Genomic DNA, 12182 nt, shown 5'->3' on the forward strand with positions numbered 1-12182 from the left:
GCAAGGCAAGAAGATCCGAAGACGTGGGTGCACGGCGGGAGGCGTGCCCGGCTCCATGGTCCCGGGGCCGGAGGCAAGCAGCCAGAGGAGGTGCAGTTTGAGCGCCAGATGAAGGAGGGAGAAAGCGAGAAGATTCATCCTGTCCCGCTACTGAGGTATAGAAGGCCAGGGGCGCCGCAGAGGTACCAGGAAGAAGCACGCCTTCTGAGAGGAGAAGCAGAGCTGTGCACTACCGGGGGAAGCATCCAGCCTCCGGAGACGCACCCGTTCAAGCTGCTGGACCTCAGATGGCGCTTAGGTCAGGAAAAGCACTAGGGAACAGAGGAGCAGAAGAAGCAGCACTGGCACAGCTACAGAGAAGCCAAGTGCTCCGTGGAGACTGGGGGAGCAACGGCCCGAAAGGAAGGCAGGCTGCAGGTAGGGATCCCGCGTCTGCAGTCTCAGCGCAGCGGGCCCTAAAAAACTGGAGGACAGCAGTGTAAGAGGGACACGGCTTTCAAGAGGGGGAGAGATCAGTGCCCCTAACGACTTTGGGGGGGTCTGGGCCTGAAAACTGATAAACAACCCCTTTAGAGGGCGCACCAGTGCAGAGCACCCCGGAGATACAGAGGTGCAAAGGGCCAGAGCAAAACAGAGGGGAGGAGAGAGGACCCCTCAAGACTCCAGGGAAACCCGAGGGGGGCCCTCACCCACAGCACTACAGGCTGAGAGTTAAGAAATAACAGGAGGGAAGACCCAGGAAGCACTAGAGGAGTGCCCGCCAGAATGCATGCAAAGGAACTGCCTGGCTGGCAAGAAGGGACGGCGGGAGCCACCGGGGGCAGCACTGCAAGTAGCAGGAAAGCAGATCGGACAAGAGCAAACAGGAGAGGAGTGCAATTTAAAGGTGAGGAAGGGCCCAGTAGGACAAACTGAGGAACCTTGGAACAGGGGACAGAGGCGTCGACAAGAATGGAATAGTGGAAGGTCGATGGGACCGTAAAGGAAAAATACCAACCAAAGAGAGAGGGAACAGGAAAGGAGCCATAAGGGGCATATACAAACAAAGCTCCCCTTCGGAAACCTGGCAGGACAGAACAACGGGGATATGGCACTCACTAAAGAGGATCTGCTCACTAGGGGGAGCTCACTGAGATAGTAAAGGCAGAAGGAGCAAGAATAAGAGAGGAGCTCTCGCAGGCCATCATGAGTAACCGAAGAAACATTGATGCTTTCGTGAACGGGTAAAGGAGACACACAAACGGCCCGAGTGGGCACAACAGTCAAAGGAGGCAGAGGAGGGAATAAGGGCCCTGGAGAAGTGCGAGGACCTAGAAAATAGGTCACGAAGAGACAGGAGTGGAGGGCTCCGCCCTGGAAGTTTCGATTCAGGAATTAGGAGGGGGAAGGGGGAACAAGCCCAGAATATGGAGATAGAAAATGCAACAAGAGTGGGCAGTCGAAGGGCAGACCCAGGTGCGAGGCCCAGAGACCAACTAGTGAAACTGCATAGCTACAAGGACAAAGCGCAGCTCATGGGGGCGGCCAAGGTGATAGGGACGATCCAAGTGCGGGGATGTGAAATTCAGATTTATGGCAACCTTTCCCAAACCACACTGGTGAGGAGACGCTCATTTAAACCACTCACTGACGATCTGAATAAGAGGAAAATTATATATGACGTTTCCCAAAAAGGCTTCAATTTCGCATTGGGCAACAAGGAAAACACTGTTTCCCATGTGGAGGTTGGTCCGAGGGCCCTGGGGATGACTCAAAGAGAGGGAGGGGAAACGGGCGCAAAAAACCACCCAGAAGAGGAGGTGGGCGAGGCACGATCTGGGTCCCAAAGGTGGAACATGAAAAAGGTGAAAAAGACATGAAGGTGGACACTGTGGTCCGGACAGAAGCTCACTAAAAAGGACTGAAGCACTTGAATATAGGTTGATGCAGGGTAAGAAATGGGGAGAGTGACGGGTGGGGGGGAGGGGCAAATGCCTCTCACGGTTCACAGACGAGGACCGCGTCGAGAACATGGACATTGGATCCAGGGACGGTTACAAGTTGGGGATGTATAACCAGTTCTGAGGGTGGCCAGATACAACGAGACAAAGGCTCTGTTGACTAGAGGAAACAGGAGGTGCCAGGGCAATCGGTGTAAACACTTGCAGGAAGGGATGTATAGGTCAAACTCATGGAATGTAAGGATACTAACAGCCTGAATAAGAGGGTCACAATCCTGAGAGAAATTGAATAAGAGGGGGCAGGAATAGTATACCAGTATTCGGAAGGGTACCTGGTTACTGCTTTGCTCTGCCCAGGTCGGTACAATAATATCAACAAACGAATGAGCAAGGTCAGGCACTTCACAATAAAACCCTTTTGTGCAGAAGAACAGTTTCATGAGAATTCTGTGACCACCCACACAAGGGGTTACCCACAGAGGGTGTAGCAGTGGCTACTCTTCAGCAGAGATCGACCTGACCTTGCTCATTCGTTTGTTGATAGGAATAGTATGCCTACAAGAGAATCACTTGATGAAGGGGGATGAGGGTCGCCTACGTAGCAGGAACTACCCACTACAATAACATGTAACCGCGGGAGCTAAGCGGGCAGCAGTGGCTATACTATTCCATAAAACCTTTCGAATAGAATGGATCAAGGTTAAACGGGATCCGGAGAGGAGGTTTGTGATGGTTAAAGGGAAAATTGGTGGGCAGGGGTACACATGGGCGTCAGTATATGCCTCCATTCAGGGGCGGGAAGGGTTCTTTGAAAGATTTCTGGAGGAGCTGGGCAAGTTTGGGGAGGGGGAAATTATCGTATCTGGGGATTTTAAGCTAGCGGTGGACCCTGTCTGGGATAGGTCAGATGGTCTGAGGGGGCATGCAACGGAGACAATAGCTAAACGCCTACTGAAGGAGGTTTAAAGAAGATTGGGTCAATGATGTGTGGCGGGCACACCACTCACAAGAGAGATATTACTCTTTTTATTCTCATGTCCATAAAACCTGCTCCCAAATAGATTATGTTATGGCAACATGCGCGGTGGTCCAAGCAGCCAGAAGAGGTCATATTTGGAGCAGGACAATATTGGACCACACTCCGGTATCGTTAGAGTGGGAGAGAGGAAACACGAGGGGGGTACTGGGGGATGGAGACTGGAGGAATAGCTTCTTAGAGATCTGGGCTGAGACTACAAACAGAGAATGAGATATGTCAATTTGTGGTGGGCGGGGGAAACAACCCGGGCGAGAGATGGGATTCGTTAAATCAGCACATCAAGAAGTACTTCATAAGAGCTTCAAAGGAGAGCCGCGAGGCAAGGAAAGAGGCAGAGGGGGGATTAGAGAGAGAGACGCGGGAACTCAAGAGGATGCAGAAGGAGAAAGGAACGAACAAAGTGGCCAGGAGATTAGCACACGCAAGAGGGCAACTTAAACAGTTAACTAACAGGTCAGTGGAGAGCACCCTCCTAAGGAGCAGGCAGAAGTTCTATGAGCAGGGGAATAAAGTGGGGACAGCCTTGGCACGGCAGACAAGGGCCAGAGAACAGAAGGCGTTTATAGCCACTTTGGAGGGTGGGCAGGGTGAACAGGTTGGGAAGGAGGGAGCCAAACATAGGATTGTGAGAGAATTCTATGCAGACCTGTATGGGGAGGAGCCAACCGATGAGGAAGGGCAAGAGGCATACCTGGCAGGCTGGGAACGGCCAATATTAACCCCCGAACAGAAAGGCCAACTAGAAGAACCCATAACATGCGAAGAGGTGCAACGACAATATCCCGATTAAAGGTAAACAGGAGCCCGGGGTAAGATGGGATAACAGCAGCATTTTACACAACATTCAGGGACCTGCTTGCCAAAGCCCTTACAGAGGAATTTAATTACTTTCAAGAGAAGGGGGAGATATCCAAATCTATGAGCATGGCACAAATCACTCTCATCCCATAGCAAGGGAATCCACAGATATGCTCTTCATACCACCCTATAGCGCTCATCAATGTGGATGCCAAACCCTACAAGAGGGTACTAGCGGAAAGGCTAGAGGGAATTCTACCGGGCCTGGTGGCACAGGACCAAACAGGGTTCATTCAAGGATGGAACACGTTTGACAATATAAAACGGGTCCTACACATTATCCATAAGGCTGGGGGCAGAGGGTACCACACCCACCTGCTTATTAATGCTAGACGCCGAGAAGGTGTTTGACCGCGTCAACTGGACCTTCATGGAGTGAACACTTACAAAGGTGGGGATAGGACTGAATAATTTGAGAATGATACAGGATAACTATCAGAACCCCCAGGCTAAGGTTAAGGTGAACGGGAGGTTGACTAATCCATTCTCGATAAGAAGAGGAACAAAGCAGGGGTGCCGCTCTCCCCACTTCTTTTCGCTCTGCTGATGAAACCCTTTGTACAGTGGATATGGGAGAACAGGGAGATCTGAGGGGTGAGATGGGCGAGGGCGCACCACAAAATAGGTCTATTTGCAACAACGTGGTCCTGATGGACACCTAGTAGGAGAACTCGCTACCGGCAATAATGGAGGAGATAAGGGCTTTGTCTGCAGTATCTGGCTTTAAGGTCAACTTTGGAAAATCAAAGATCCTAAATGTATCAGTAGGGGTGAGGGAAAGGGGTCAGCTAGAAAAGAGTACTCTGTTCAGGTGGGCATCGGGCCCGATCAGATATCTGGAGGTGAATTTGATGACTTCCATAAAACAAATAGTGGGGGCAAACTACCCGCCGCTACTAAAACAGATTAAGGCAGACCTAGCAAGGTGGAAAGGGCTGTACATATTGTGGTTTGGAAGGATACCCGCCGTCAAAATGAATGTGCTACCTCGACTCCTGTATCTTTTCCAGGTTTAAATTGTCTCCATGGCCATCACTGCTGACACCCACTTTTGGTAACCCCACCAGGAAAGGAATAAGGTTTGCACGGTGGGTGGAAGGAGAGATAAGAGAGATCAGTGATCTGTAAGAAGGGGCCAATTTAAGACATTTGCAAACTGCAGAAGGGAGCTGGGCTTAAAGAAAGGGGACCCGTTTGCTTATCAACAGCTACGCCACTGGGCGGGAACCCCCGCTATGATGGAGGGGGCCACAAGGGAATACACAGACTGGGAAAGGCTAATGTCCTCCACGGAGAGCAACAGGGGACTGATATCAGTGATTTATAAGATCTCATCAAGTGGGGAGGAGGGGGGAGAGGAGGCATTCAGGGACAAATACAGGGAAAATACAGAGAAAAAAGGCACTCAGGGACAAGGAGTGGGACAAAGCACTAAAGGGCTGGTATACCTCATACACCTCAGTACAACACCGTGAACTACAATACAAGCTGTTACACCATTGGCACTACACCCCAAAGAGACTTCACAAAATGTATGCCTCAATACCAGCAGTGTGTTGGAAGTGGTGTGGGGAAGTGGGAAAGATGGAACTTATCTGGTGGGGATGCCCGCAGCTTAAACACTTCTGCCAGGAGGTGAAATCAAAGGTGATTGGAATAATGGGAGTGGATATGGATTTTTGGTGGTGCTCCTGTGCACTATGCCGGAGGGGCAAAAACATATGGGTTGGGGGAGTGCGGGAACATTATGGGCAAACTTAATGATGTCTGCAAAGAGGTGTATAGTTAAACAATGGAAACGGAGGGAGCAGCCATCCATTATACAAAGGTACTATGCAATATGGGATACGGTAGATGTGGAGAAGATGACGGTGACAATACGGGGGTCATTGAGGAAATTTAGCAATGTTTGGTCACCCTTCATGACCTATGCAATTAAGGCTATTTCACACCTTTACATCCCGAAGAGACTGAGGGCACTGGGGATATTGGAGGAAGTACTGAACCGCAACTAACAGGACTTAAGGGGCTGCCTGCAGGAACTGGTGGCGGTGAGGGGAGGAAGTGGGCTGTTGTATTTGATATAATATATAATGTTGATTGGAAATACGCTATGCAAACACTCATGGAAATACAAAGTTAATTATAATTGTAAACAATATTGAGCAAATGAAGATTTGGTTATTAAAAAAAAAAGACTCTTTGGGCCTCATTATGAGACCGGCGGTAGCCATGCCGGTAAAAATGGCACGGCTGCCGCCCGAGTCATTTTTTTTTTCCGGCAAAAGAAACTCCCCATTCCCATTCGATCCCCATTGGACTCAATGGGGGTCATTACGCGGTTGCCGGTCCGGAAACAACGGTACCGGGAAGCTTGCCGATGCCGTTGTTTCCGGACCGGCAAGCTATGGGTTCTGCAAGCGGGTACCTTTCCGCCTGCCAGGAGTCACTTGGCGAGCGGAAAGGCATACAGTGCCAGTGCATCCATCCTCCCCATTCCCATTGAGTCCAGAAAAAATCTCTGGTAGCCGTGCCCTTTTTTACCGGCACGGCTACTGCCAGATTCATAATTAGGCCCAATGGGAATGGGGAGGATGGCTGCACCGGCACTGTGTGCAGCAGTGCCGGTGCATACGTCAAGGTCTGTGAGCGGGTGCCTTTCCGACTGCCAGGTCAGTACTGGCGGGCGGAAAGGCACTCGCTTGCAGAACTCATAGTTTGCAGGTCCGGAAACAACGGTACCTCAACTCCAGTCGACACCCGCCCGCCCTCCAACTCCCCCACCCACATAACTCCTTCAAGAGCTACAATAAGTCAGGTTTCCATTGGGTAACGCACCAATTAGACAAACACGTGAGGGTTCCTTTCTAGGTACCACTCTGGTCAAAGTAAAAGCCAGAGCTGCCTACTGCTCCCGATGGCCGGACACACTTTATCCTAACCCACTCAGCTTGCATTCGTATCACCCGCCAAACAGATCCTGACCACTTCGAATCCATTACAATTTCCGTTTGTCCACTTATGCTAAATTAGATCTAGAATACATAATGTTACGCAAGCATCCACTGCACACATGCAAAACCTAGTCTTAACTCTTGTTAACAATTCTTCCTTTGTATACAACTTTTTCAAGGGATAACAATAACGACAAATACATGTGAATGAGAAGTGACCTTACCCACTTGAAGGGGCTTCCAATTTCAAGAAGAGACGCATTATAAAATGAACAGAAATCATTGGCCAGGTCATGGGAGGTAGGTTCCATGTTAAATGTGTAGCAAACTCTGTCATCATTCCAATCTTTAGGGCATTTTTCCTTTCGAGCAGGGAGCCCCATATCTTCTGTAATAAAATATGAAATGTATTGAAAACACAGAATTACCTGCAAGACACACACATCTTCTGAGTCCACATGCCTTTGCAGCAAGAAAATACAAAACCTACATACCACTAAAGGTGGATTCACAATCCTTTGAAAGCTTAAAATGCAGAGGGGACATTGTACCTACCTAGGGAAGCTTTGATAGACATAGCCTTACCTTAGAATGGAAAGATGTGACAACACAGGTCTCCTCGAGCTACAATTAGAGGAGCAGCCCCTCCTCCCGGCAGAGGCCAGCAGTAGGATTTAAGGTGTGACCGCAAGACTGTGGAGGTTCAGCGTCCCAGTTTACGAGAATAACGGTGCTTTCTTTATCTACTGTAGTCCTGAGCCACAGAGTCAGAGCCCTTGACTCCTGTAGTGACCTAGCATTGAGCTGACGAGCTGTGTCTGTGTGTGAGTGTAGTGGTGCTTTGAATGTGCGAGAGAGCTTAAGAGGAAAGATGCTTTTAACCTGCTCTCCCGACTTACCTTCCTCTCTGTACCTGAAACAAGAAAGCAAGCTTTCCTTTTGTACATGCCTGGCTCTATACTGGTTTCTGCTTGCTGGCTGATGATTCTTGCCACCCCAGATACCACACCTCCATCACAGTGAGAGCAATTATCAAGAAGAAAATGGACCCGGAGCTCTGCTATGCTATGGCCCGGAGGAGGAGGTTGGTGGTAGCTCTACCCAACACATGGGAGGGAAAATTGTAATACCCCCCATATTATCTTTTAATCATGAGTTTAAAGAATTTATCTGCTCTCCCTTCACTCCAGAAAAACATTATCTGTAGGGGGACCTCCTAAGGCAGCGGTCTTCAAACTGTGGAGTTGGCTCCCTTAAGGGGGGGGGGGCAAAGGATGGGGGAAGGGGGTGCGACACGGTTCAAAAAGGGAGTACGGTGACTGCATGCAATAAAAAATGAGATCTGGCGGCTTAGAAACACCTTTTCTACTCCAGGGGGTTAGGGGGCTTGACAACAATATTTTGAATCAAGGGGATTCTGCATTAAAAGGTTTGATTGCCACTGTCCTAAAGGGATGCAATAGTGGTCATAAGAAGCACTAGGTGTAGCAAGGACATCTACGTGCTACATAGAACCTTCTACCAGAACTCGGCTCAAAGGCATTTAAGACGTAAAGGTAAAACCGATACAAAAAGTCACTGTATTCCTCCTTCAGATCCTTTATGGGTAGCATAGGCTGAGGGAAGCCAACACAATTGAATCATCATCAGAACAGTGTGGTAAGGTCCAAAATACAAAAAAAGTTCAAGTAAGGTATAACAGTCTTTACTAAAAACACAGAATCACCAATCACATCAATTACACACCCGTGCATGAGAAAACCACAAAGTAAAACAGGCCGATTATGTACCGCAGGCAGACAGGGACACTGGGAATTGCACTGAAGGAGCGACAGCAACAAATGGACAGGTGGCGAGAGAGAATTGCCAAAAAATGAAACCAGTGGCCTTAAAATGTCTTGGATAAGGTAGGAAACTTGGCCAAAACAGTCTCCAGTAACCAAGGTAAAGGCCAGGGGGTCATGTTACTTAGGAACCCCTTGAAAAGGGCACACAGTGAATGGGGTGACTACCCTAGTCTCTAATGCAGACTAAACCGCATCAAACAGGCTCCTGTCACAGATGGCCTCAAGAACACACCAACTCCAAAGACAGTTCAATGGTTTTTATTAAGATTTTGAATAGGGTTGAACCAAGAGCCACCTCTCTCTCTCTCCCCACCCCCCAGGGTCTCTCTCGACCATAGCCCAGACTTCTCTAAGACCCTAGGTGGTAACTAGAGATCAGTAACCCCTGCTGTCTAAGGTCTGACTGACTATAGGAGAGGTCCTAAAGGAAACCGCTTTATATGTCTTATTCCCTGAGAAATTGTCTGGGTGAATCCTAACCTGAGGTCCCACAATCAGAATAATATCAAGAAGTGGTGCCTTGCAGTCGCCCAAGCTTCACATGATCTTTTATCTCACACTTTCGTGTTCCTTACCCCAATGTTTTATCCTTTCCGTCCCTTGGTCTGCTCTCTTCCTTCCTCTGTCTTCTTCCTCTTCCTCGCCCTCCTTCTCTATTCCTGTCCCTCTGATGTTGTTCCGACTCTCTTTTGTTCTTATTCTCCCTCTCCTTTACCCTCTATTCCCTTCCTCTCTCCACTTCTCTCCTGTCACACTATTCTCCACTCCAACTATACTCCCACTAATACTCTCCACTCCCACTACTCTCACTGCTTCTCCCAGTCACCCTCCTTTCACTTACTCCATCACTTTTCTCACTAAGCCTCACCTATTCTCCAGCACTTCATTTTATCCTCACTCACTCAACTTGTACACACCCCACACACACACACTTACACCCGAATACCACTTTTTCTCATCAACCGTCACCTCAACTTACACGTGTTCTTTGTTATCCTCTTCCATGCTCTGCTCCACCGTCCTTCCTCTGTCTGGTGTCTCAGTCCCCCTGCACCTCCTTTGACATCACCCAAAGAACCAACACTTCTTTGGTCTTTCTGTGCCCCTTTATGCTCGTCCTCCCCTGCCATTGGCTCTCGCACTCAGCGGGTTCCCCAAGCCAACCGCTGGTTTGCTCTCACCCATGGGCTTGTTTACAGTGATGGGAAGAAAATAAAAGCCCCTTTAAGCCGCACCCACTTTGTGAAGGCGAGTCAGCCGGTGTCTCGTAATGGCAGCCGCAAAGTCAGAGTTTGTTCTCGGTGTGCGCTGAATGTCCTGACTGGCAGTCCTCTGCAAGCAACATTCTACTTGTTGTATGTTTGTCACCATCTCTCTTGCCAGTGAGTTGCCAGCGTCGCTCTTCGCTGCAAAGGTTTCTGGATGCTGGAGTCCTGAAAGGGAAGAGAGAAAACACTGCCCAGCATTGTAGCAGGTCACTATGGGGTGATTGCAAGTTGCATATTTAACCAGGCACATGTGGAGGGGACAGAGCCTGCGACCCTCCTATTTCTGCACCCCACATCTAGGGCAGTACTGACTCTGGCAAACACATTGGTAGACCTCCTGCCCCAGACTGAGAGGAGTCCTCCCCATTGCCATCTGGCAGGGCCAGGTCTACGACCCGGTCACACTTCTGGGGCAAAGAACAGCACCAAGAAGTGGAAGACTTAGTCCAGGTGTCTTAATGTGGTGAATGACTTGGGCAAGAATGCATCCAGGAGCATGAAGTGTCTGGTGACTCAATAAGGGGCTCTGTATGCTGCCTGTGGTCTCAAATAAAAACAGGGTAAAACTCTTCTTGATGAAATTCTGAGCAACAACAATGCCTGTGGTAATGTCTTTATACTTGAAAAGGTCATGGGGGATCAATACAGTGGAGGCACCATAAGAGTTGGAGCTCTCTTATGAGCTTGCCACTCGGGGGACGCCTAAAAGAAATCACCTACAGTAACACTTACTGCATTTAGGGGCTTTGCGTGCCCTTGTCAAGGAATGTTTGAGACAGGCAAGATTTTGCGTTATTACAGCTGCAGTCTCTCTGTACCTCAGAGTTGGTTGTGGAAAGAGATTCTCTTCCTACTCTGATAAATGTGTTAACTACTGTGGAAAGGGATGTTGAGGTGTCAACTGCTGCCACACGTAACCAAGAAGTGGTGGATGACTACTCTGCATCTAGTGAGATCTAGTGAGATCCAAGTATGTGATATGTGCACTGTCAAATCCACAACTAGAATCCGATGATAACCACTTCATACAGAAGCAGCCACCCTATTTTACTCCAGTTCCCAGAGAACACAGTCCAGATAAAGGGGGTCGTTAGGAGGTTGCCGGTAGGCCGCTGGTAGTGGCAACCTCGGCTTTCCATTTCTGCCACCCGATATCCTGCTATTACCGGGATATTATGGGCCGCGGTGGAACAGTAAGTTCCCATTGGGAACACTGAAGCATCGGCACCGTTCAGAAAAGTGATTTATCTGACGGTAGGGGCCTGAACTACCAGCAGTAGTTGTTCACTGCCCCTACCGGCAGACTCTGAGTAACCCGGTCCGGAAAAAATGCTGGAGCCAGTAGTACCGGCCATTTTACCTACATCTGTGCCTAACCGGGTTACTCATAATGAGGTTCAAAGGAATATGTTGTAAAATGTGATATGGAATTTGTAATCTATAATGCAGAGTTTTATATGAAGTGATTTTATATGTTCAAATTGATGTGCTATGTTGAAAAAATTGTTTGGTAAATCATAATTATTATTCTTGTTTTTCCTGGATATTTATTAATGTCTGATTAATGAACTTGGAATATGCTGCTAAATGTTATACTGAATTTTGTAACTTATAATGCAGCGTTTATGTGTCTAATTCGATGTGGTACGTTGTAAGGGTTTCTTGGTAAACCAAAAACAATTAAAATATTTAAAAAAAGGTTCAAAGTCTCATGGGTGCAGAGCACAACATATGGGGTACAATGCAAGATGATAAAGTACATCTTCTTTAAGCTATCCCTCAGTGGGTGTCTATTCTTTGCCCATGTACTGCTTCCTGGGATCAAATATGCTTTGCAAGATCGCCCCCTTGGGGTGTAGGCCCCACTGTATGTGTACAGTACCTCCCTATCCTTACAATCAACCTCCTGCTGCTGGTGGGATGTGCAATTCACCCAAGAGGTAAAACAGAGGGTTTCTTGGATGTAGCCATGTGTAAGGGTGCAGTAGTAGGAGACTCGCACAAGGGTGGCATGTTGATAGCTATAAACATTTATTTGAATGAAAAGAAAGGAACAGCCTAACTATCCCTAACTCTAAGAGCGGTTTCCCTGCCTCAACCAAAATACTAAGGGTCGTGTCACAATGTCCAATCAAAAGAAGAATGTCCACCGTCGTATCAAAACCTATTTCCGTCCCTTCCACTTAATCTAACTAAGGATATGTCACCTCTTCTTGGTCCAGAAGAATGGCTCCCTTCTTCTGGACAATGGATCAGAGTTCTTGGTTGAAATGTCT

General features: G+C 48.4%; 1 protein-coding gene across 4 annotated transcripts in view; it reads right to left on the reverse strand.

The window, feature by feature from the left end:
• The window catches only part of LOC138580138 (C-type lectin domain family 2 member L-like), a 158284-nt gene that overhangs the window by 81358 nt on the left and 64744 nt on the right, over nucleotides 1–12182 (reverse strand). For all 4 annotated transcript variants that reach the window (XM_069650452.1, XM_069650450.1, XM_069650448.1 and 1 more), the window contains exon 3: nucleotides 7016–7179. In XM_069650452.1, the coding sequence (XP_069506553.1) occupies nucleotides 7016–7179 (164 nt within the window). The remainder of the gene's footprint in view (nucleotides 1–7015; nucleotides 7180–12182) is intronic.

Source organism: Ambystoma mexicanum, chromosome 3p (genome assembly GCF_040938575.1).
Source record: "Ambystoma mexicanum isolate Mex_15411 chromosome 3p, UKY_AmexF1_1, whole genome shotgun sequence".
Taxonomy (NCBI): domain Eukaryota; kingdom Metazoa; phylum Chordata; class Amphibia; order Caudata; family Ambystomatidae; genus Ambystoma; species Ambystoma mexicanum.